This window comes from Crocodylus porosus, unplaced genomic scaffold, assembly GCF_001723895.1.
Source record: "Crocodylus porosus isolate Cpor-Errol unplaced genomic scaffold, CroPor_comp1, whole genome shotgun sequence".
In the NCBI taxonomy this organism is placed as follows: domain Eukaryota; kingdom Metazoa; phylum Chordata; order Crocodylia; family Crocodylidae; genus Crocodylus; species Crocodylus porosus.
Window position 1 is genome coordinate 32,336,001 of NW_017728914.1, and position 24,942 is coordinate 32,360,942.

Below are 24,942 nucleotides of genomic sequence, written 5' to 3' on the forward strand. Positions count from 1 at the left end.
CCCAGCTCCGTCTGCTACAAGGGCAGGGCCTCGCTAGGTCAGCTCTTTGACTTGTTTTCCCCGTGGATGAGTTCTCATCTTCAAGATCCCTGCTGAGTCCATGAAAAGCAGCCTCTTCTCCCTTGTCATTATGGCTCTAGAGACCTGGCTGCTGCTTAATGCCACCTCTTGCATTCACCAGCCAATTCCTGTTGAGCAACAGCAGCCCCTGCTTTCCACCTCCCACGGCCCCAAAGCCAGCCTGCCCCAAAGGAAGGAAACTGGGCCCAGTAGCTGAACGCAGTTGTGCACTGCTACACGGTCGAGCAGTGCACAACTGGGCACCTGAGCTGCTTCAGCCTTTCAAAGATGGGCACGCACGAAAGGGAGTCACCAGCAAAAACGGAGCTGTGCCTCCATATTGCGTGTAGGGTCATGCATCCTAAATGCCATGTTGGCAGCGTTTGCATTGAAAATAGCAGGCACTGTACCGACAAGTAAAACAATTAGGTTGGATGTTTTTTATTTGCATCTGCTCTCCAAAGCACTGATGATACATGCAGTAGCAACAACAGATTTGCTAGGCATTGCAGCCTCATAAATATTTAGTTGAAGAGTAATTACAGAATAAAGCTGGGAGGGGGAACGGGAATGACACAGAAAGGACACGGTATCTTTCCATCCAGATGGTGCCTCAAGAAAACGGTTAGCACATACAGAAGGGGAGCAGGACACAAACGAGAGAGCGGGACAGTCGGGCTGCCCTCTGGTACCTCGTCCTTGTTGCACGGGTCAGGAAAGCAATGCAATATTTCCCTCCTCCTCAAACTCTCTCCCAGGGCTCCAGTGGGCACCGAGGCCATCGTGGGCTTTCCATATGGCTAAGATGTGCCACTAATACACTGCACCGAGACACGGATCAGACCTTGCCCCCTTCCTCCAATCTGCTTCGGTTTTGTTTTTCTGCAGAAATAAGTTTCTACATGTTTTTCACGAGCGTAGCTTTCCACAAAGGTTTCCCTCCTAAGCAGAGCCAGCAGCCTGCTGCCATCACTCCCCAGGTGCCAACCAATTCACTCCTAATAACCCAGCGATGAGAGCTCTGCCCTGCACTTCTCTGCCAGGTGGGGAGGGTTATGCCTGTCTTTGAGTAAAGAGAGGTGCATTTGTATTAGCCTGCCTCTCGTTTACAGTCTGTGACAGCTGAAATGGCAAATCTACAATTGATTTTGTTATGGAAGTTTTCCACCTCCAAGTCACTAAGTGCCCTGGCAATCCTCTATAGGAGTCATTAGGCTGCAACACATCCATTTAGAGCCTCATCTACACAATGCAACTAATACATCTAAATTGCTCTACAATCAGCAGTTGTAATTAATGGCAGGTTAAAATAAACTGCTTCTACATGTCTCTTGAAAATATTGCTTGAAGCAAAGGCACTGTGAAACATTTGTGTCGATTCACACTTCCTTAATGAAAATGCACGTGCAGGACAGGGGCTTGATCTCTGGTCAGCATTCAGGAGCTTTTCAAATGCTTTCCTGCTTCTGCCATGGAAAACGTAGTGGTGGGCAGAGGCCTGTGCTCTGTTTTAGCAGAAATCCAGATTATTGACTCCGGGTTTGTCTACACAGGAGAGTTATTACAGAATAAGAGGGTGTGATATTGCAGTGCACTAGCTCCTCTGCACGCACTCCCCCTGTGGTCACTTATAAGCTAAAAACAGAGGTCCTATTTCTCCCAGGACAGACTTTTATGCCAGTACCCTACAGATGTACATGCCTGTTGTGCCACTTCAAGTACCTGTGAAGTATTTGAGAGAACAACTGGGGCCTAGTCCGCGTTAACTGCCCTTCAAGCCGGGTGTATAAATGACTGTCCGCATGGGACAATCAGACCCAGGATAAACCGACACCTGTTTTTACCCCCCGTGCTGTAACCTCCTTCACTGAGGCTGTCTCTGTCCATCTCCTAGCAGATGTGGCATGAACAACTGCTGAGTTGCTTTGTATTCAAGGATAGGGGCTGGTGTACGGAGAAACACAACCTGCTGATATAATGCACTTGCACAAGGCCTTTCTTCCCCGAATCTTGCAGCGCTTCATGCAAATATAGGCCAGTATTATTAGTAGTGCAGTACAGATTAGGAAACTGAGGCACAGAAATTAAGCAACTTGCTTAAGGCACTACACTAAATAAGTGGCAGACTTGCATTCAGAGCCAGGATCCTGTGGTTTCCAGTCCCTGGAAATGCACCTCCTACAGTACCATGGCATTTGCAGTATTGATTTGTGACCTATTTGGCTTCTTACACGCTACAGGTGTGTTCTGTAGGTGATGCAGGTGTATCCAGCAGTAGGTGTGGAAAAGCTTTATGCATGCATGCGGAGTAATATAACGCTATGAAAAGAGTGAGAGTATGTGGGCTGCTGGGTTTCATGTGGCTCCCTACTAAGACTGAAAGAGCAGAGCATTTTCACTGCACTCTAACAGCAATGCAAGGCCCATGTTAACACGCCTGGCACAATGAGCGCCTGGTTCTCCAATCCCTTCCCACACCGCGCTCTAATGGAGTGTGTTCATGAAAGGCTTCTTCTAATTTTTAGAGCATTTCCATGGAGACCTATTTAACCCACAAGACATCAAATGGAAAGAGAGCACAGTTGCTGTGATACACACCAGGCTTTTTCAAAATCTGTACTCCATCATCAGAGAGAGCATATTGCATACTGCCCAAGTATCCTTCACGAGTTTCCTTTCACAGTAAAGCAAAAAAAAAACCAAAACAGACTTTTGTTTGCTGCTGTATTTCTTTAAGAGGGCAAATCTGATATCTTTTATTAGACCAACTCAACTTTGAGTTGGTCTAATAAGATTTACCCAAAGAACCTTGTCTGCCTATGTCCTTCGACCAACACGGCTGCAGCCTACAGCTGCAGCTTTAAGAAGGCAAATTGCTGCTAATTGTCTGCCAACAGATTCAGTCTTGGAACATCATTCGATAATTACGACATGAAGCAGCGCACTAATCCAGTAGCGAACATTGAAGTTGTTGCCATTGAGCGGTCTGTGACGGTGTCTGCAGTGGTGATAAATGGAGGGGTTTGTTGCCTTATCGTGAAGGGAGGGCGTTCCCGGGTGGTGGAAGCTGTGATCATAAGTGGAGCGCGATGCAGGCAGGAAGGCTGTTATCCACCTTTGGCTACGTTCTCTGGGTGCAGGACAGGCACGAGCAGTGGATGCCGCCGATCAGATGCAAGATGCTGTTATAAACTCCTGCCTCCCACCATCACTTGCTGCTTTCTTACGCTCTCCCCTCGGAAAGTAAAGGGTCTGAGTATCTGAACCGCCTCTGTGCTCATCTGTGAGAGATGCAATGGGTCCAAATGTGTCTGCTTCCTCTGCAAACCTATTCTGCAGCCCTCTTCTCTGCTTAATGAATGCGAGCAGTAGGGAGAATTTCCAAGTAGCAGCGCCCACCATTTCTTGCAAATAAGATTACGGCTCAGCATCCTTCTCGCTCATACTTCTGCAATGGCCGGAAGCAGGCAGGCTGTAACCTTTGCTTCTTTCCAGGCACATTTGCACTCGGAGATCCAGTTATGGATCAGGGCTTTTTTAGCTACGTGAAAGCATTCCAGGTGTCTCTGCTTACCAAGAGCCTCTCCCGTCGCTTTTTTGGTGTAGCTGGAAGAATCCACCTCCGCTTTTTCAGCGCTGTCTGCTGTTTTGAACAGGCTATATTGCCGCCTTAAAGAGCATCTCAGAATCTTGTTTCCTGGAAATTTCTCTCTGGTTGGCCGTGGCCATATCCGCTTACTGCTAATTAACATGGTGCAGTTTTCTTTCCGAGTCTGATCGCTTCCTGGTGCTGACCTCTCGTGGTTTTTCAGGGATTTCAGCTCTGGGAAGCGATCCCCTCTCTGGACTGACCCAGGGGAGGGAAGCCTCGGAAAACTGAATATCCTGGGCAGATTTGGCTTCTTTGTAGGTTTATCTTGAGAGTCGACTAGATGGGTTTCATCACTGCTGGCATTACAAGGGCCAGTTTGTGAGTGGTCTGTGCTTAAGCTTTCACTGGAGACAGGACCCTTATAATGATGAGTTTTTCCTGCTTGTGCATATAGCTTTTCTAGAGGATCATCCCTGGAGCAGGGGTACGGCTTTCCCTCTTCGCAGACTAGACGGGCTATTTCTAATGACATGACGTTTGAGATGATGTTGGTCAGTTTACATTTGGGGATTGCTCTCGGCATTGCCGCAGGCTTCGGGCACTGCCAGTCTTCTTGAAGCGTTGTCTTGTCTCGGACCCTCGGGCGGTTTTCGGGTATCGCGGGGAAGGTGGGTCTTGCTAACTGGCAGATGGATTGAAGGTAATCTTCGCTGGAGCACAGATCTGGGTTGGTAGACAAGCTTCCCAAACTTTTTGCATTGCTGCTTAAATCCTCCTGCATTTCCTCGTGGGTTTCACATATGGTTGGGAGAGGCTTTGTAATATTCAGTCTGAGCCGGGGCGCCATGGCTACAAAAAAGGTACAAGACATAATTGGCACATGCAAATGAGAAACTCTCTGATACAGGAACTGTAAAATGAATACAATCCTCTTCCTATTCCTTTTTTTTGTAGTGAAGAAGCAAGCAATAACATACAGGGGAACCCTTTAAAAATACAGCTGGTAAATTTTTTTAATCGGGGGTGGGGGGGGGCCTGACAGGTCATGAATAAAATATACTAAATGGCTAATTATTCACGTGGCAAATGATAAAACAATTCAGTAAAGAGAATCACGCAGCTCATCCCTGACAATCAGACAGCCCAGCCCTACATGCACCTGCTGGTTCAATATAATAGGGACCTACTTAATTCACAGTTTTGTGTGTTTTGTGGGAACAGTGAAATCCGGGATGGTCTGTGAAATCTGAAAAATCAGCAAAAAAAAAAATAAATAAAATGCCCCTGCCCCCAGTGGGACCAAGCAGTCCCTCCTCCTCCCTGGGCTCTCCACCAATCAGCCCCAAGGCGCAGGGCCGCCGCGAAACACCCACGACATTGGCTTTGCACGCCCCAAGCAGGCTGTGAAAAACCCTTTGTCTCGCCACAATTTAGGTATGTCCCTAAATACCGCTGCCTGGGCGACAGGAACAAGAGCATCAGAAGAAGCTTCCAGGTAATCCTGCTCCCCGCACCGGATATGGCGCTCCCGTTTATCTGCACAGTGTGGCAGGGAGTCTTGCCTGGGGGGACGTATGGGGGACTATAGGATTGGGGCCCAGTTAGTGGAGTCCATCTTTGTTCACGGATAGGAGCTGGTTCTCCACGAAGTGAAGTATTGCACAGGGCAGTGATATTACACTTGGTCTGTTCCCCCCCAGAAATGACAAAAAAATGGTGGTTCAAAAACCCACCCCTTTTCATCAGTGCTGCCGGCTGTGCACCAGTAGTTACGTCGGCTCAAGGGCAAGAAATTCAAGACCATCCCAAGCTGAGTGATCTTAGTTCCTGCAAAGTCAAGGCTCTTATTCTACTCCTAACAAAGCCAATGCAAATGTGGCCTACCTCGTTTATTAACTAGCATCCCACCCTGAAGTGGTTTCAGTTCCTAAAGTACTGTTTCTGGGGTAACTCTTGGCTTAAGCATTTGCTTGCAAAAATGCTCATATAACCCAGATCCAGTTTTTGACTTCCAGATTTTTATGTGACTACTTAGTCAAAATTGCACTGCTCCATTGTGCTTTCTAAATGCATACGTGTGGAAATAGCTATTTATGTGCATGAGTGTTGTGGGCTTTTTCTTCTTCCTTTTATTACTGGAAATCAATTCCAGCTTCAGAAACCCTCTGCAGCAAGGCATAGACCACATCTGAAATGCAGGGGCTGTGCCCTTCTCCAGCATACAGAGTAGAAATTGCTGCATACTCATGCTTTCTGCTCTGTTGCTGGCTCTATTACAGGTTTCATTTCAGACAGCTAGAAACATCAGCCCCGTCTGGACCTTGCCAATGTAACTTTTGTCTGTGCAGCACGCTGAAAAGGCTTTCTGTTTTCATTCCTCATTCTTCGATGCCTTTAGGTGAGAAATCAAGTTCTCGTGTTGCTCCCGTTGGAGTCTTTCCCATTGGGAGAAATGGTTTGGATCTATAAGTGCCAGGCCCCGGCAATGCCCCTTTCTTTACTTGGTGTTACTCACATGCCCGCTCCGTCCGTCGAGGGGCACGTTTGCAATAACACCCCTGTCTGGGTCTTCCTCCCTCTCCTCCCTTGCCTATTTGCAAGGATTTCACCTGATCTGGCTAAACGGCTGTCACAGTCACATCAGCACTGCAGGGCTAGAGAGCTGCACGGCCGAGTGCTAGCACATGACCTTGTATCTACTGGTTTGGGCTGGTCCCGGCTACAGCAGGACCTGGGCTGTCTCCCTGCAGGTCTCTGCTTTCTCCTGTGTTGGAGATGCTCGAAGTTTCAGCAGCTCTCACCCTTAGGATCCCATTTCAGCAGCCTCCAGCACAAGGCACAACTTCCAGCTTTTAAAGCACCCTCCTTTTCCTTACCTGAACGTCTCTCTCCTCTCGGAGCCGGGCGTGTTTCTACTCCGCGGTTCCCGAGTCCTGCACCCTCCTCGCTTCCCGGAGAGAAGACGAGCTGTCTAACACTAGACCGTGCATCAGGCTTACTGCTTCCAGTCAGCTGATTCTGCTGCTTTTTTTTTTTGTTGTTGCTGCTGCTAAATATAGCCTGCTGGATCCCTTCCCCTTCCTGCAAATCCTAATTTGATAAATGCCCCGTGTCTCTGAAAGGACAGAACAGAGTCAGCGAGGCAGGACAATTGCATTACCGGCAGAGCAGCCCCTACAGCACATCGCTCCGGCTTTGGGAACGGGCTGACGTGTTGACATTTTTCCAAGGGCAAAGTGGAAATGCGGTGCCACGTCCACGTCCCCGAGCCACAGCTGGGGTGCGGCCAGATGTGCGTCGTATCGAATTCCTCCGCGCGTTCGCAGGAGGTTGGTTTGATTCTCGGGGTAGGAAATGCAGGGGAAGGAGTTACGCTTCCTGGCTGCCAGGGCCAGGCGGCATCGCCCCGGGGTATTTCCAGAGCCTGGAGGCTGCACTGATTGATGCTGGCAACCTCGGGCCCCTCAAGGGCACATCTGCTAGAGAGAGGCCCCGGTGCTCCTCGCGGCTGTACAGGCACCGGGGACGTTGAGGCGGTTGTCAGCCCTCCTTTGGTTGTCCCCCCGTCGGGGACTCCAGGGTGCCGGCAGGCACTTCGCGGTTACTTCCATCGCAGCTTTTAAGATGTGATCCCCATCTTCACGTCAGCGAGTAACTCGCGGGGCGAGGCATCCAGAGAGCTGCTGGCAAGTGGGATCTGAACGGGCCGGCCGTGCTGGCGGCAGGCGCAGCGGGGACTGAACCAGGGGAAACCTCCGCAGGTTGCTGTAGCATGAAGTAAAGCACCCACGCGCCGTCTCAGACCCGTAACACGCACTTTCCTGAGACCTGCCCCAGCACAGCACCTCTCGTGCCATTTATGTCGCACGGCCTTTGACTCCAAGACTAGCGCCACTCGCTACGCTGTTGTCTGGAGAAGTCCAGGCCCTGCCAAGTGCCCAGAGCCCTCCCCGCGCACTGGAAAGAAGAGCTCATTTTACCGGAAACCTCAGCACCGTCATGGTGATGCTCAGTGGGGTCAAACCACGCGGGGAGGTTTCCAGCCCCCAAATTAGCAAACATCTTCTGCACTCTGCGAGGGGCAAGCGCAAGCAGGGAGGGCAAGAAAATACTGTTTTAGCAGACAAGAAACCCAGTCTGGAAATGCCACAGAACGTGTGTTGAACAGCGTGCCGACATGCTCAGCAAGAGACAGAGCCATCCTTTTAGTCTGTTCTCCATCGCCAGGGATCCTGGTTTTCTCTGATTTAAAATAAAAAAAAAAAAATCCCCAATTTTGGGATTTAAAAAAGTAACTCAAAATCCACATTTTATTTTTTTCCATGATTAAAATGAAACGCCACTAATTAGTCTTCAAAAGGAGGCTAGATAGACACCTTGCCGGGGTTGTTTGACCCCAGTGCTCTTTCCTGCCATGGCAGGGGGTCGGACTCGATGATCTGCTCAGGTCCCTTCCGACCCTACTGACTATGAACCTATAATGTATTGATTGAAACACCACTAATGCGTACATCTATATATTGGTGGTGTTTCATTTTAATCATGGAAAAATGTGGATTTGGGGGTTTGTTTGTTTTTCTAAAATCTGAAAATTGGGGACTTTTTTTTTTTGATGGGAGAAAAACAGGGTCCCTGTCCCTCACTATATTAAGCAAATATGCACTCGGGGGAGCTAGTGTCTCCACTTGGAGGAGGATCTTGAGGCTCGTGTCTGAACTGCTGTGTCTCAGGATTGGATAGGGGAGAACTACAAGTGCATTTATATGACCCCGGGTTCGTATTATCTAAAACGAACACTAAGCTGCAAACTTCACTTTCCTTCTGCTTGCAGGAGACAAATGCTGTCGTTCTGTAGATAGTGGAGTAGACCGCCAGCGGGGAGGCTTCAGATTTGCTTTGGATGCCGTGAGGAGTAGCATTCATGCCAAGCTTCATTTCTGCAGGAGTTTCTTCTTCTGAACTTTTGTATTGTTATTCGGGGAGGACCGAAGTCCAAGCAGATGGCCCTAAACCCATCTTGTGTCTCACTAAACCTGCAAATGATCTTTTCAAAGCAGACAACATCTGCCGCAGAGAGCAGCTAGCTTTGTAAATCGTCACTCAAAAGCTCTTGCCTCATCTTCATAGTCCCATGAAGCGCAGATGAGCGAAAAGGTACGGATGAATTAGCCCCTCTGCACTGACTGTGCCAGTGAACTTGCCGTACTTACGTACAGCCGTGGGCTGGCGGCTGATGAAGAAATGTGGCTGATGTGAATCCAGGGCTCCTTGTCTATTCTTCCTCGTATGGTGCCTCTTCAAACAGGGCTGCCATGCAATTCCTCCGCAAACTTTCCCTTCCTCTTATTGGTGGAGGCACACATACATCTATCTGGAGCCGCTTCAAAAGGGCAGCATCTGGTACTTCTAGTTGTTTGGTGCGGACAAACTAGGAACGATGCATTTCCTTCCCCGCTTGTCCCATCATACTGATTAGGACATAACCACAACTGCCCTTTGGAAACATTCCCCTCTGAAACGGCTCCAGATGTAGGTGTGTGTCCATGCCCGATTACTACCAGTAGCCAGGATTCATTTGGCCTTCCCCCCAGGAGTGAAATGATGGGTAGTAATCTGTGTGGGCCCCACACAGCAGAAAAGCCCTTGTGCACACGTGCAAGTCCCAGTGATGTCCACGAGACTGTCCTGAGTGGCAGTGGATGCAGGAGAGCAAAGTTAAACCGTATCAGATTTTAAGCGAGCTTTTACTAGCTTTATTCCTGCTCTTTTCACCTTGTGTCAAAACGCTGTTCACCATTGAAGGCAGGCTGTGATTAGCATAATGTTTTTGACATAACATCTGTTAGATAAAGCAGAAATATTTGAGGGGAAAACAGCATCTGGCATAGATCTTAAATGTGCTTTTGTTTTCCACCACCTATACAGACAGAGGACTTATTTCTTAAATCAGAGGGAGAAAAAAGCAACTCCTTACATGTGCTATATGGATGAAATATATTGATATATAAATTATGTAAGTTTTATTTTGAAAGGTTGACAGAGGACACTAGATCTGGAAGGCAAGGGCATTTGGAGAATGAGTCTTTGTCTTAGGCCCTGTTGACTGGACTAGCAATTCGATATCATCTATTTCCGAATTGTCTCCTCCTAAATACATGAGTGTATTCTGGAACTGGATCTCCAGGTGAGGAGTCAGAAGAGCATTTCTGGACAATCAATTCTAGACAGTTTCCCGCTAATAGATATGGTTTGTCAAACTCTTGCTGCTGCCCCCACTGCTTTTCAGGACCCCTTCTCAGGATCAGAAGTGTAGGGCTGGAGGGGACCTCGGGGCTCAGTACAGACAGTCACAAATCCTGAGGCTGAAATGATTCAATCTTCAAAGGTTAGTCTCAACCAGGGGTGGGCAAAGCCCGGACTCCGTTTCCCAGCGGCCCCTCAACCACCCTCAATGCAAAGTTACGCCTTACAGACTAATGCATCACCAACCAGTGGATCTCGATCCACCGGGAGATCTCGGAGCCTCTTGGAGTCGACCCGAGGCTGGGGTGGGAGCTGAGTGCCCGTGTGCATGCATGTGCCCCGGCCCAGCAGGTCAATCCGTGGGGGAGGGAAGGGGCAAGGGCTGGATCGAGGCCCCCGCAATGAGGGACAGTGCCGCAGAGGCAGGCGCAGGGGTAAGTTGAGTGGGGCCCAGACAGGTGGGACTTACCTGTTGGGGAGGCGCACCCCCAAATAATTTTTTCTTGATCTGCCCCCCACTTCCCTCCCCACAGACTTACCTGCTGGGGGGGGGGTGATGGCAGTGCATGGAGCTTTTGGGTTGCTTTTAAATGCCAAAGGCGCTCTCCTACTTAAAGTTTGGAGACCGCTAGACTAACTGAATCAGAGATGCATAATCTTTCATAAGCAACTGCAGCTTCATTCTGGGCACCTCTCCACGTTCATTAACGTGCTGTAGTTACCGCACATTAAGCTTAGTCCCTGCTTAGCCAAGTACTAAATGAATGTGCAGTAACGCCAGCGCACGGGTTTTTAGTGACACGTATTGCGCAGTAGCCTGATGCTACTGCTCAGGAGCGTATTGGCACCGTTCCTGCGCTGCACGCTACTGCGCGGTGTTATTAAGCTACTCTGCAGTTAGCATCTCATGTAGACGTACCCTCTGCCTCCTACCTGACTTCAGACGAACATGGCTAATGACATCTCCCCACCCCACCCCGCAATGAGAGTGCTTTCTAATAATCCCCTCTACATTTCCCTTGCTGCAATTTAAGACCATTGCTCCTTATCCTGTCCTCTGCAGTCACAGACAGTGTAATATCCCTGTCCTCTCCGCAATGGATTTCAAATACCCGAAGGGTGGTTATCAACCCACCTCACCCTTTTCGTCTCCAGATTAAATAATCCTAGTTATTTCAGGCTTTCCCTGTAAATCCCATTTCTCTGCCCGATTCAGCAGCTTGTTGTGTGAGCAGGCCCATCGCTTTCGGTGCGACTGCTCTCCAAACAGAGAGCGCTTGTAGGAATCGGGTACCAGGCCAGGCCTCTAAACAGTATTGTACTACATCAATTTGTGGAGTCTTTGCTGTTGCCATGCTCCCCTCCCTCTCCCTGGTAGAGCTTTAATACTCTAAAAATAACTATTGCTTCTTAAATATCTTGAAGCACAGTATGTTATTTATTACAAAACTCTGATTCAGTGGTCATAAAATTGCATTCAAATCCAGGAACATGGAAAGAGGTATGTAACCCCAGTATAGACCACTGATATTCTCTATCTTTCCCTTCTCTTTTGTTGACTGAAACGTTGCTAGGAAAAGATATTTCCCTAATCACCTTTATGGAAACGCTCTTCTGTACCTTACCTCCGCCACAGCCCTCTCTGCCTTGCTGAGCGGGTGAACCTCTGAACGTTTCTTTTGCGTCTTCTTGAAAGCGTCTGATGTTTCTCTCGTGCCTTTTTGAAGAAAGCTGGTGAACCCCCCCTTGCACTTCTGTATTTATACCCGTCAGACTGAATGCAATGAATCAGCATTCCTGTGTGCGTGGAAAACCGTAACCAAATGGGATTAGCAGTAAAGGAAAACAGCAACGGGCCCAGTGCCTGGACCGCGGACTTCCCGGCCAGCCGTTAGCCCTGCATAGCTTAACTGAGCCTGCGAGTGTTTCCGTGCGCGGTTGTGCATGCGTCCAGTTTTTGTTCCTCTGCTTTGAGCAGAAACCAGCTTCCCCCCCAAATGACGGGGGGGGGGGAGCTGCCTCTGGCTCTGATTGAGCTGGGGACAGGGGGAAACGTGAAAACGGTTTCTTAACCCCGGTGGTTTTGCCACGGGCGGGAACTCGTTTGCTTGGCCAAGGGCTCGACAGACTGAGGTCCGACAGCTGCTGAGTGTGTTAGATGCCCTCCAGAAAAGTAGTGCTCAGCATCAGCAGCTGGATTCCCTCATTTACTTCTCCAGAAAGTCTGGGTGTAACCTACTCCCTCGCGGCTTGTTGCGGGGGTCGGGCTATGTCAGCGGACACCTCCCTTTGGCTTAGCCCACTCAACTCTCCGGGCAGCGCTGAAGGTGGAAGTCTGGCAGGGATCGTACATCATCCCTCTTCGAAAGCCCTGCCCTGCCCTAAACGCGTGCATACAAATGATTTTAGGATGACTCCTGAATTAGGCTCGCTCGCACGCGTTAACTTAAATCGGCTGCATGAATGTGCGGAGAATCAGACCCAGAGTTTACGACTGTGCAGCCGTTAGGGCCAGCGCTTGCTGTCTTGGCACAGGTAGTCCCATTCGAGCCAAGAGGTCAGCTAGCCAGACAGACAGATCACGGGGCTGGATTTTTCTAATGGATTTAAGAAGATAAGGACCCAGGTCCTTACAGGTGTCAAGGTGCCTACTTGTTTTGAATGGGAGCCGGGGCTGTAAACAGTGAAATCCAGGCACTGGGACTCAACTCTTGGCCCCCTTTTGAAAATCCCAGCCTACGGCGTCAAGGCTTGAGCACACGTTCGGGGGAATGGCGCTGTGGTCATGTAACTGCTTAGGACTGAACAGAAATATTTCCAGTCAGACCTTTATAACCTAAAATATGCCTTGGCAACGATTTCTCATGTGCATTTTCTTACCTGCTTTCATTCTGCGGCAGCGACGTGAAAAGCAAGCCAGGTCCAGACCGGGGTTTGACAGGCAGTGGTTGGTTACAAGATTCAACACTTTTTTTTTTATTTTTCTGAAATATGACTCTTTGCAAAAGGGGAAATAAACTGCTCAAAGCTCCTGGAGGTGTGGGGGGCCTGGCCTGGCAAGCAGGGCCTGTGCAGGGACTGGAAGGGGGGCTAGGGGCCACGCTGGCACATCTGCTTGCAGGATGTGGGCCAAGAATAGCAACCCAGGGTGACGTAAGTCTTGCCTGGCGTCGTCAAGGCACCGGCTGAATTGCTCTCCGTACAAATGCATGTCGAGGCATGTCTCAGGAGCAGCCAAGCCCAGCAGAACGGGGAGGATGGGGCAGCGGGGGACCTGCCGCATTGCCCTTTCCTGGCCGCTGGAGTCAGAGCTCACAACACACAGCTTTTCAGCACAACCTCTTTTCCCTCTCATTTCAAGGCTTTCTCTAGCGCCGCGGGCACCAAAACGTCGTTTTTGTGCCAAAGGATCACAGAGTCTCGGCCCTGGAGCCTGAGCACGTAGCACACGGCTGGGGCTCCCCGTCATCCCCCTTCCCCACGTGCAGGGACTGAGTGGGCACGTCTAAACCGGCGCAGGAGCGCCGCGGCGGGGACGCCTCTGCTCCACGGGTGCTACCTCCCAGCACCCGTGATGCAGCTGCCGTGGCGCACAAACCTGGGAGGCTCGCTGGGGCAAGGCCCGGCGCTGCGTTGCTTTTGCTTCGGGAGGCAGCGCGCGGGGAGCGGGCCAGGAGCGACTTGCCGCAGCAAAGACCTGCCCGGCGAGTTCGTTCGCAGGGACAGGAGGAATCTGCCTCTGCAGGTCTCGTGCAGGCCGGTCGGCCTCGTGCAATTGCCGCCGTGAAACCACCCCGTCACCGAGTGACCGCATCTGCCCGTCAGTGTTGGGGGCTCTACAATGGGAGGACCAGGCCTCTGGCGGCGGAGGGCACGTAACCACGGTTTGGTCACGATCCGCTGGGGCTGGGAGAGAGCACCCGCTGGTCCAGAAAACCTCTGCTCCGGGCCCTCCTGTATCCCAGAGCCACGAGGCAGCCCAACATCCCACTGCAAGTGGTGAATCTAACACACCTCCCCTTACGTTTTGGCAAGGGAAGATAGTAAGAGAGACTAGGGCAGTAGCTGTGTCTGCAGCCCCTGCCCTGGCAGGTAATATTGTTATGGCCCCTTACCAGTGCTGTGCTCTAGGCGTGACTGCTGAGCCGATGACAGCTGATGGCTTGACTAACCAGAGACCAGGGGCTCCTTTACTTGACTTTTTTCCCTTCCCAGATCAGTGGGGTCTGGCTTCGTATCCCTGAAATCTTGGAATCCATCAGCGGCAGCGCTCGGGAGTGATTACCTCCCGGACCAAAAACACCATCTGTTTCAGGGCAGCGCTTCCCACGGTTGTATTGGACGTGCCAGCAGAAGCCGGGGGTTCAGGTAACACATCAGCCAGCATGAGACCCCGGGCACGTCTGTGAATTGGAAACACAGCTACCCAGATCCTCTGGTGGGAATTTGAACCTGATTTTTTTTCCAAAGGTTGTCTGGAAAACAGAGGCGTTATTGGTGACTTGTCAGAGCAATGGGTGTTTGAATGAGAGAAAAGGTACTGACTGTGTACGGGAGTGTCGGGAATAGGCCGAGCTCTTCTACCAGATGACTCCAAAAACGCGACGTAGAAGGGACGCTGCTCCTTCTGCATGAGGAGGTGAGCCAGTCTCCATGGGGGGCTAAGAGGATGATCTTGGGCTATCCCACATCTGCCTGCTACAGATTGCTTGCACCTCCCTCCGAAACAGTCCTTACTGGACCCTGTCTCCAAGTCCCGGCGGCCCCCCGGGTCCCATCCGGAGCGGCGATGCCTACTTCTAAGGTGTTGAGCAAGTAGCTCACGTACTTGTTACTAACATTTCACATGAAAGAAAAACTGTTTTGACCTGACTTATGCCCATGCCAGGTGACTTACCTTTGTTAATTATATTAGCACAGGCCATTAACCTGTTATGCATGACAGGGGACAGATGAAACAAAGGCATGGCTGTGCAACATCCACGGGCTGTTTGATATTAACTGCGTGGGACGGGATTAGGAATCTTTTACCGGCAGCTCTCGCTCTGACTGCAGCTCACACATTAACTCCTGCCTGATGCTTGCTCGAGCACCGTGGTTGTTGCACACCACGGATAGCCCAGCACTGCCATGCTGCTTGTAGAGGCTCTGGGAAGGCAGCGGTTCAGGATGAAGGCCTTCATCTGAACGTGATTGCTGAAGCACTTGAAAAGATGACATATGACAGACGATTTGCTATGTGGGGAACAGGCCCAGAGTCTTGCTTGGAGCGGGGATCCCCCCCCCCCACGATTTTAGGAGCTCACATTCGACTGGATCTCAGTGGAAGTTGCAAACCCTCTGCTCTGGATCTTAACTTCGAATGTTGGGTTGGGGTGATGGTTTCAACCCACAACTGTAATGCAGGGCCTTACTTACTCAGCCTTTTTTTCCCCCTGAAGAATTCAATCCAGTCTGACCGTTTGCAATGTTCGAGACCCAGCTCCTTGCTTCGCGTGGATTTCAGTCACTGGGGAAGAAGCAGCAACAGCAGCTTGAGGCTGGTAACCGGCCACCGGCACGCCAGCCAACAGGTCGCACCGATTCTGAAATCAATTGGATGTTGCACCTTCTGGTGCACGGATGATTCAGTAGCCAACTGCACAGAGTGAACAACTGCACAAACATCAGGTCTACCGCCTGGTAGTTCACAAAGGAAAAAGGAAACAGCCTTGCCTTTGCTGGGTGAATGATTCCTCGTGAATCGCTTGCCAGGCTTTAAGTTGTTAACGGCTCGAACTGCCTGACCTAGGTGCTTCCATCCCTCCGAGCTATCTGTATTCCTCAGCACGAGGTTTTGTTTGATGAAACTGCATGGCCAGTTGAAATCAAACCCGCACTGAAAATCCTGCGGTGTTAATTCTCCTTAATCTTGCCTTCTGCTAAAAGCCAGTCCTCTTGGCTTGCTGTAATTATCCGAAGTAGTAGGGCCATGCAAAGCTTCGGTAGCCGAGTCATTTCAGAGGAGATTCGACCCGATTCGGGGACTGAATCTCCAAATCCAAACTGAATTGGGAGACCAATTAGAAGCTTTGAATCGATTCGAGGCATCCAACTCAATTCAGAAAAGATTCGGCCATAGACTAAACAGGCAGCTGACACGGCTGCCTCCAGCTGCCCCGTCTGTTGGTGTTGGGGGAGGGATGGATTGGGGCTGGGACAGGCTGCTCAGCCGGGGGGGCACAGGATATGGGTGTGGCGGTGCTGCGAGTGGGGACTCTGCCCTGCTGCTGCTTGTCCAGCTGTTTTTGGGGGGGGGGGGCACAATGCAGGTGCGGCTCACCCCAGGCAGAGGGGGCAAGCAGCAGCAGGGTACAGCCCCCTCTCCCAGCGCAGCTGCACCTGCATCAGTGCTGGGAGTGGGGAGTCTGTCCTGCCGCTGCTTGCCAGCTAGCATGGAAGGACGGGTGCCCAACTGGCACGGGGAGGGGGCGCAGTATGCGGGTGCAGCCGCGCTGGGAGCGGGGGCCATGCCCTGCTGCCGCTTGCCCCCTTCCACCTGGAATGAGCCGCATCCTCATCCGCGCCCCCCCGCCCAACACACACGCTCACCCTGGCAAGCAGTGGCAGGGTATAGCCCCCACTCGGCGCTGCCGCACCCCCGCTGGGCAGCTTGTCCCAGCCCCGATCCTGCCCTCCCCCAACCCCACCCCCAACAGACTTACCAGCTGGAAGCAGCTGTGTCAGCTGCCTGTTTAGTCTATGGCCGAATCCCCGAAGCAGCGTTGAATCTTTTGGATCCGATTCAGCTGAATTGAATCAGGACAGTGATTTGAATCTCTGAATTGTATCGCTGTCCTCCGAATCAGCCGAATCTGAATCCGAAGTGAATACTTGCTGCTCCGCACAGGCCTACGAAGTAGTGCAAAGCCTTTGCAAAGGTCAGGTGAGGGGGGGCTAGGACTACCTGTCTCTAGGATGGAGTTAGTACAGGCTTCCCTCACCAACCACAGTTTTGCCAGCCATGGTTTTGAGTATACACGCTTCAGAGAAGGGGGGTGTACAGTTGGCACAGCCCCCCCGGCCCTGCTCTTGCCTCTCACTCCTTCCCCTGCCTCCCCAACAGCCCCCACAGCCTCACTGGTGCCCCTCACCCCCCAGCCCTGTTGGTTTTGCCAACCAGGGGAACTTTCAGGAACCTACCCCCGTGGTTGGCAAAGGAAACCTGTGTCTTCTGTTCGGCGTACCTCTAGTCTCCTGTCCTGGATTGAGCGCGGTAGGCCCACATTGTGCTCAGATGCATCATCGTAGCACAGATCAGCAGGCTCAGGCTGGTTTTCATCTCGCCGGCTCCGCTACCCAGGTTGGTGAAACCACAGTAGCAGACTTCAGGTACGAGCCTCCCTGCGCTGCACTGGGATGCCCAGGCTGCTGTGGCTTCACTGCTCTTGGTACCCAAGTCAGAGCAAAGTGAGCTTGAGTGCATCTACCCAGGCTACGATTGCACCCCGACTGCAGTTAAGACGGGCCCTGGGTGGCTGTAAAGAATTTCAGTCTGTTCCCCTTCGAATACAGGTGTGTGCTAGCGCACTGCTCTCACTCGCTATACCAGGCCTCCATCTAGTGGCAGATGGCTTGCAAAGCCTGCACTCAAAACCCCTGTTAACTAGAGGATGGGTAGGTGTGTCCCGCCTAATGCTGAAACCTTGCTCAGCTAGCCCCGATGCATAAGCACCGAGGAGGCAACTTTATGCAGCCAGGCCCTTGCAGGGCTCTTCTGGTGAAGCCTAATGATGTAAGCAGGTTCGGTGCTGGGAGGTCTAGGCAACAGTGGCTCATCCTGTGGTTCTCAGCCAGGGGCACAACATCGTCCCACGGGGACTCTCATCATCTGCATCCCTGTAGCTAAGGCGCAACATCAGACCGGCAGCGCATCTGTGCAGGAGGATTTGGGGAAACGCTGAGACACCATCTTCTTCCCCGCCTCCAACCTATTCCGGAAGGGAGCAGCTTAAAAGGGAGGTCCCCACGTACGCTACTCAACTGCTAGACGGTCCTGCTACTTTTAACAGCTGTTGCAGTTCAGCCTCTGTTTTTATATCGTGGCACTTTGCCTTTGCATAGCATTTCCCCAAAGATGTAAATTAGGAACGACCTGAGGCTTGCAGCGCTCTGGGGAGCACAGGCAAGTAACGCCTAGTTTGCAGAAAAGGAAATGGGAAGGTAGGGCCGGATTAACCCTTCAGTGGGCCCTAGGCAAACCAACTCGTGGGCCCAGGCTCGGCAAGACCTCCCCCCCACCTCCACCTCCCCACCCCGGCTCTGCTGCCCGCGGGAAGCAGGGCTCAGAGCGGCCGCTAGGAAGCAACAGCAGTGGCAGCGAGGCCTGTGGAGGGGAGGGCAGGGGAAGGGAAGGGAAGGGAGGCAGGTGGAGCCCCTCGCTCCGCCACCGTGGACCCCACATCAGGGCCCTGGTTTGCTGATGCATTAATCCAGCCCTGGGGGACGGGGGTAGATGCCAGGCCCTGCCCCAAGTGCTCAGTGCCCAGAGTTGGCCCCAGGCTTTCAGATTTCTTCTAGCTCACCCTTTGTTGCGGCATATCGCAGCCCATGGAGTTGTTTTGATGGGTTTGTGGAGCCAGGCCTAACTTTGCATTCAGGACAGACCATACACGAGTACTTGCACTTTGCGGTGACTGCGGGAAACGAGATGAATGCAGAATATCCTAACGAGACGGAGGATTCTGCCCTCGGCAACCATTTTTCATGCTAATGTTTCCTTTTCTTTCCTTGCCAAAGAGCTTCGTGCTTTAATGCACCGCCTGTCTACAGCCGAGTGAATAAAGTGCCACAGGTAAGTTATTCAGTAAGTGAAATCTGTTCTGAGAATTGCCCACAGCCCACTTCAGACTCTCCTGCACGCCTTCATCTTGGTCATTTAAGCAAATGTCTTCGGTGTGCGCCTGTCTGATTGCTGGCTGCGATCATTTGCTGCGTGGCGCGGGAGTGGTGCTGTTCATCTCCCTGTGGACGGGCAGACCTCTCAGGGGCAGGTATCCAGTGCAAGTGCTCGTCCTTGCACTGTTGTTCTCTAATTGCGCTTCCCAGAGACATTCCTGGCACCGAACTCATTTGTTAGCATCCGCAGTCGCAACCGAAATCTTCGCTCTTGCTCAGAGCTGTTCTGTAGCAACTCTCTCCACAAAGACTTTGCAGCCTCACTAGACAAGCCAGGGAAGGAAGAAGTAAGAAAGGGTTGGATGGGAAACCGTTTTCCAGTCCTGCAACACTTTTTTTTTCCCCCTGAGATTTCAAATGTCTCAAGTTCACTGAGCTGTGGAAGAGAGCCAATTTTGAAGCCTAAAGATTTTTAGGTTGAATTGGAGCTACAAGCATTTCCAAACATAGCCATCCCCTGCTCTGGTTTCTCAGGGCCAAACACATTGAAATTCAGCTGCGTTTGTATGGAGGAATTCTGCAACACGGTAATAAGTCAGAGCAGCTCGAACCGCAGCTATATATTTCATTTCAGTTTCTAGGAGGATGCGTCTCAGACCCTGTTTAATATTTAAAAGTGAGACAGTCAGATTTAGAACAGAGTAGCAACTACTTCCTTGAGCTATTAAAAACATCCTGAAGCTCAATGTAACAAGGGGCTGCTCTGAAGCCCAGAGGAATCAATGAGCCTTTCCACAGACGTCTTTCAGCAGGAGGCTAAAATCGTACCAGATACGTAAGGATCAGGGGAAGACCGAACCCCAGCCAGAGTGTAGTTGGGTAACAAGGGCATCGCCAAGGGTCATGTCTCCCCACGTTCAGTCAGGGCCTTTGAAACCTCAGATGATGCTGAGCGCGCGGGTTACCCCGACTAAAGGACATGCCGTTCTGCACTGCGCCAGCTTGCCCTGTGCGAGCTCCGGACCGACGAGGACAGTGGCGCTGCGCCAGGCCCTGCAGCAATGCCCGTCTGCCGGGGGCTGGACCTGCCTATCGCACAGGTGCTGCAGGGAGACGCCTGGGGAGGCGGTTCTCGAAAGGAACAATTGGGCTCTAAACCTCGTTGAAAGCAAAGAAAGAAAAAAAGAGCCCAAAGAAAAAGCAAATCGCACACACAGCTCAAACTGAGGCCTGGATGACCGAAGTGAAGCATTTGGCAGTGCGCGGAGTAACCCACCCACTTGGGGACTTGAGCAAAACACCTGGGACCTGGTCCTGAGGCTGGCGGAAAGCAGTGCAGCCCGTCTACCTATTCCAGCTGGGGTTTTGGTCCGGAGACTTCAGCGCCTCTTGGCTGGGATCACGAGAGCCCCTGGCAAAAAACTTCTGCCCTGCCCCGATCCCCGTTAACCAAGCGCAGGCTCTAGACGGGGAATCAGCGAGTCACCGGAGCACGAACATACCTGGTTTCCTCCCCCACAGAGTGGTACTTCGGAGATAAGGAGTCCAAGGGAAGTCTCACACTTTGCAAAAGACCAGACATCTGAACTTTAATAAATTATAAATTTAGAAGTTCTAATTTGTATATACATTTTAATATACAAGGCATGGCTATTGATGGCGATTGCTGTTAAGGCATATGTATTGTAAGTGAACGGCAGTGCCATACAGACATTCAGATGAACGTAGCTAATGCTGTGCACTGTAGGTGAGTAAATAAGATATTAAATGCATTATATAATAAAATAAATCATAACCCTTTGAGTACTAGTAAAGCACCACTTCAAAACATTTTCTGTTTCTTAAAGGATTGTAAGTAGGTACTGTGAGAACCTAAATATTACATGGAAGGTGTTTAAAACCAGGACTAATGTATGAATAATAGATAATAACAATTCTTCAGGGAATACTAAGCGAGGGAAAAATGGGGAGTTGATGGAGGCCAACGGAAATATGGTTGGTTTAGGGTCTCTCTTAGGCTGACCCTTGCTTTTTAAAAAACAGAACTTTGGAAAAATAAGAAAGATGTTAACTTGGAAAGCTGATCTGCTTGTGCTCAACACCAGGATGCACAAATACCTACCAGGAAATGCATCACTTTGCTGAAGCTTTCAGACCAGGGAGCCTCTACAGGAGAACCAGATCTATACGGAAACAGATTCTTGGCCTCTTCCTGGGTGTTGTGTTGAATTAAATTGGCACTTTGCCCTGTATTTGTGATGCATCAAAAAGTAGTACTTAGGCGATGGATCAACGTTCCAAGGACGTATGCTATAATTACGCTTTTGCCCAATTATAGTTATACACGGGAGGCGGCACTGCAAAAGGAAGCAGCTGTCTAAAGTTTCACAAGCCAATAAGAAATCCACGTATTGCACCACATGTAAAGGCACAAAGAGTAACCAGAGGAGAGGTGCCAAGCTGTTGGTTGCTCTTAATCACTGATCTCTTGGTCTGTTTAACATGTGAATGGCTTACATTGCTAAGTTATCGGGCTGAGGTTGTGACGAACACGTTGTTCTCTGTGGACTTGACGCGATGCGCTTCACGTGGCCGAGGGAAGGGTTCTCACAGAGAAATACTGTCGAGAGGGGACGGCGCGCAGCCGTGTCCCAGCAAGCAGAAGCGGGGGTAAACATGCACGGGTTGGTATTTTAACCCTCTTCAATTATTTGGACTGAAGAGTTTGACTCTGGCACAGAAAAGAGAGAAGATTACAATGTGGACAGAAAAGGAATGCAGTGTATTAAAAAGAGCCAAGGGGGGAAAGCCAGGTAGAGTGAAAACCCAGTACGAAGGGATGAAACGAGTCACAGGTCTGATTTCTATACACAGATGAAACATGGCGTGCCGTTTTGGGGGGATGCCAGAGATGCATCTGCACCAGCCTGGCATCCTGCGACATTTGCTGCTGCTCAGGACAAGTTCATGGAGGGCTCGAGCTTTGTAAGAATCGGGGTCACTGCCGGCTCCTTTCCCTTTAATGGAGGCCAGTAATGGGTGACTGGTCACCCGCTACAAAACCTCTAGGCACTGGCTCCTAAGGAGCGATTTATTCAAAGAAAGCAGAACACCACATTTCAGCTCCAGGGCAAGACGTTACTCTCACGTTCCTGGTGGGAGGCTCGCAACCATTACACCCAGTATCCCCTCTCCACCCGCTCTTTGCAAGGCTGTGGGTGGGGACTGGGCACGTCATCTTCTCTGGCTGGCCAGACTCTGTCCATGCGCTGAAGAGCAGAGGAAACCACGTTGTACAAGTCAGCTCGAGCCTACAGCAGAAGGAAGAACTACAGCTAGAGCAGGGCCACAGCCCATCCAACCCAGACCCTTCAGGGACTCCCTGCTCCTAGCTGTGTCACTTGATAGCACACTTGGATATGCTCCTTAGGTGTACAGCCAAGGTTCGTGGCTTCTTTTAATCCTGTCATAACCTTATAGGCCAGATGGTAATTTAAAAGGGATGAGTATTACTTGCACTGAGTTGTAACAGCCGAGCAGAAGAAAGATGGAAAACATGAAACGCTTGATATTCCTGCCAGCGAAATGCAAATCCAGCTTGGCTTGTTCTGCATCTAGATTTCCTGTGTAATTGCAGTGATTCAACTACTTCTTTCTTACTTTTTCCTTTTCTCCCTGTTCCTGGTACCGTACTCTTTTAGTTTATACACAGGCAACCAGACCCCTGCAGCACTGGAAACAGCTGTCGCTGGAGCTTGCCTTCACTTTGGACGTGACTGACTCCCTGTTTTTCTGCATGACAGTTTAATATTAAGCTTTCATTTGCTAATCTTCAGCTGTGCACTCCTCTGCTCCGATCCCAGTCTACGTGCCTGGGCCGCCATCCCTGAAAAACTGTGCAAAGGGGTATTGGCTAGGGACCACGCTGGAAAGCATCTGCCCGGTGGAGTTTAGACTGTGCCCACTTTGCAGCAGGGGTTGTCTACTAATGTGCACGTACCGCGCCTAAAATAATGGGACCCTCATTTTGGCTGGGTTGGAAGCACCGCTGTCAGAAGCAAACATGCTCGATGACGGTAACGGCCCTCCTCTCGCCAGGGCACGGCACTAAGCGTGCAGATACAGGGACAACTCGACCTCTCCGCGGGTGCACGCTCGGCCCGAGCCAGGCGCAGAGACGCCCATTTTGTTGCATACTGAACGTGTGGCCAAAAAAAAAAAAAAAATCACAAGCTTGGTAGAGTCCCTGAAATCACAACGCTTCCTCCCACGGTCAGCCGTGAGCTGGCAGCCACCATTTCCTCCCACTGTCTCTCCGACCTCTCCTCCGTCACAGAAGAGGTGCATTGGTACGTGCAGTTTTCTGAGTCTTGCTCTTCCCTTCACCGCCAGAGCTGGGGGTTACCCTGCTCCAGCGTCTGTAAGAACATCAGCCCGCCGGCATGCAGCGAACATCTCAATATGCCCCAACTCTGACCAAGGCATCACTGAGCGCTTGCCTGGATCCGAGCCGTTACTTCAGCCGGACGGCACGTGCAAGATGCCTGCCCCTGCCTACCTTAGTGGCACACGCTCTCCATCCGGCGCGGTGGGAAGAAACAGCAGCAGTTACATCTGTGCCGCCTGCAAAGGCAAAGTGTGGCTCTTTGGAGCATCTCCAAGCCTGCATTTATCAGCTCATGCCGTGGGGGGTCCTCCCTTCAGATCCAGGGGTCTCAGGGTTCATGTCCTGCAGAAGCCCCGGACAGGATGGTATTTCCGACTGATATTTGTATCGCTCCCTGAGATGATCCCTATTCTAAAAAAGCTCTTTATCTAGTCCCTGAATATTCGTGGTCTTGTCGGAGCACCTCGGAAACATTTGCTCAGCTTTCTCCTTGCTCCAGCCCGTGAGGATGGGCACGTGAAGGAGCTGAACCAGGGAGAAGTCTGGCACTTGGACTCATAGTCCGAGTAAATTATTTTGGTTAAATGTTGGCTTTGCTCCCTTCATAGCTGGGTTCCCCTCGTGCTGCCAACAGTTCAGTGCAGGGGGCTGTGCTCTGCCACGGGAACTGCTGCCTATCCGGCCGTGGTTTTTCAAAGCAGAAGCCGGGTCCCCGTCCTCAAGCGTGCGGGAAGAAGTCACTTGTGCTTTGCACTGCAGTAGTGGCCTGGCTGCCAGCAGCTAACCCGGGGACATGTTCTGGGGCATCTAACTTCTGTCCAGCCTAGCTCTGCAAAGGCCACTGCAGGCTTGCAGCTCCCACGAGGAAGGGGGAAGGGCCGGATACACTGCTCTGAAGACCGGAGTAGCAACCTGAAGGAGACCGTTTGGCCACTCATTTTTCACAGACACCAAGTGAGGATCTCGAGGACTCTGCCGCCTGCCACGTATTGCTGACCTCGAAGAGAGGTGAGGAGGTGAGGCAAATATGCTTCTCGTCCCCATCGCCTTAGTGGTAAAGTCACCTGAACCGCTCCTTGGCCCAGCCTTCTCGACATGGCAGACACACTTAAAGCCAAAGGGGCCGCGTCCACACGAGTGTGGCTGTGCTGGCTGTGGCGCCGCAGGCGTGTCTGCAGTGTCACGGACCGCACGTTCGGCTGTTCTCCACACTGCAAGGGGGGTTGATGCCTGGATATCCCGGGGTCAAAAAAAATTTGCACAAAACAACAGTGGGGCAATGCACGCAGGGGCAGCACGCGCCACTCAAAATGGAGCCCGGCCGGCCGGAGCCACGCTCCAGCCAGGCTCCGAGTGGCAGGATCGCCCTAAGAGGCCCCCGGTGCTAGCCCCAGCCTCCTCTACTGCCCCGGGGTAACTTGCAGAGAGCACGTGGTACGGGTGTCCCTGGGGACAACGCATGGAGGCACAACGTGGGCCACCGCTACGTGTCCCCAGGGGAACCAAACGTCCACGTTCGTGTGGATGTGGCCAGGCCACGTCCTGTGAAACCCTCAGTTCCTAATGTACACGTCGCTTATCCTGCAAGGTAACTATAAGGCTATAATTTCCTTGCAATACATGCTGGCATTCAACAGCGAGCATGGCTTTACCGAAAGCTATAAACCAATCCATGCCTGTCTTCTAGCGTGAGCAAAGGAAAACACAATGCTGCGGCGTATCAGCTTGTGGAAGACCCTGAGGGGGAAGGAAGCACCCAAAGGATTGTCAGGCTACACGGCGC

At 51.4% G+C, this 24,942-nt stretch overlaps 1 protein-coding gene and 1 long non-coding RNA gene across 2 annotated transcripts; one reads left to right on the plus strand and one right to left on the minus strand.

Annotated features, from left to right (window-relative positions):
* Positions 1-485: 485 nt before the first annotated feature.
* LOC109310140 lies at positions 486-6,199 on the minus strand. Its single transcript, XM_019535183.1, has 2 exons — positions 6,168-6,199; positions 486-4,501 (listed from the first exon to the last, which is right to left on the minus strand). Exon 2 carries the CDS (start codon positions 4,497-4,499, stop codon positions 3,501-3,503), a length of 999 nt encoding a protein of 332 aa, XP_019390728.1. The 5' UTR covers positions 4,500-4,501; positions 6,168-6,199; the 3' UTR covers positions 486-3,500.
* A 9,630-nt stretch (positions 6,200-15,829) lies between these two features.
* Positions 15,830-24,053, plus strand: LOC109310142. The gene is made up of 3 exons (XR_002101146.1): positions 15,830-15,842; positions 22,211-22,215; positions 23,667-24,053. It is a non-coding gene; the product is annotated as an uncharacterized LOC109310142 (long non-coding RNA).
* The last annotated feature ends 889 nt before the right edge of the window (positions 24,054-24,942 follow it).

Excerpts from the sequence above, each read along its gene's own strand:
- LOC109310140 (XM_019535183.1), bottom strand. The coding sequence starts at position 4,499 with ATGGCGCCCCGGCTCAGACTGAATATTACAAAGCCTCTCCCAACCATA.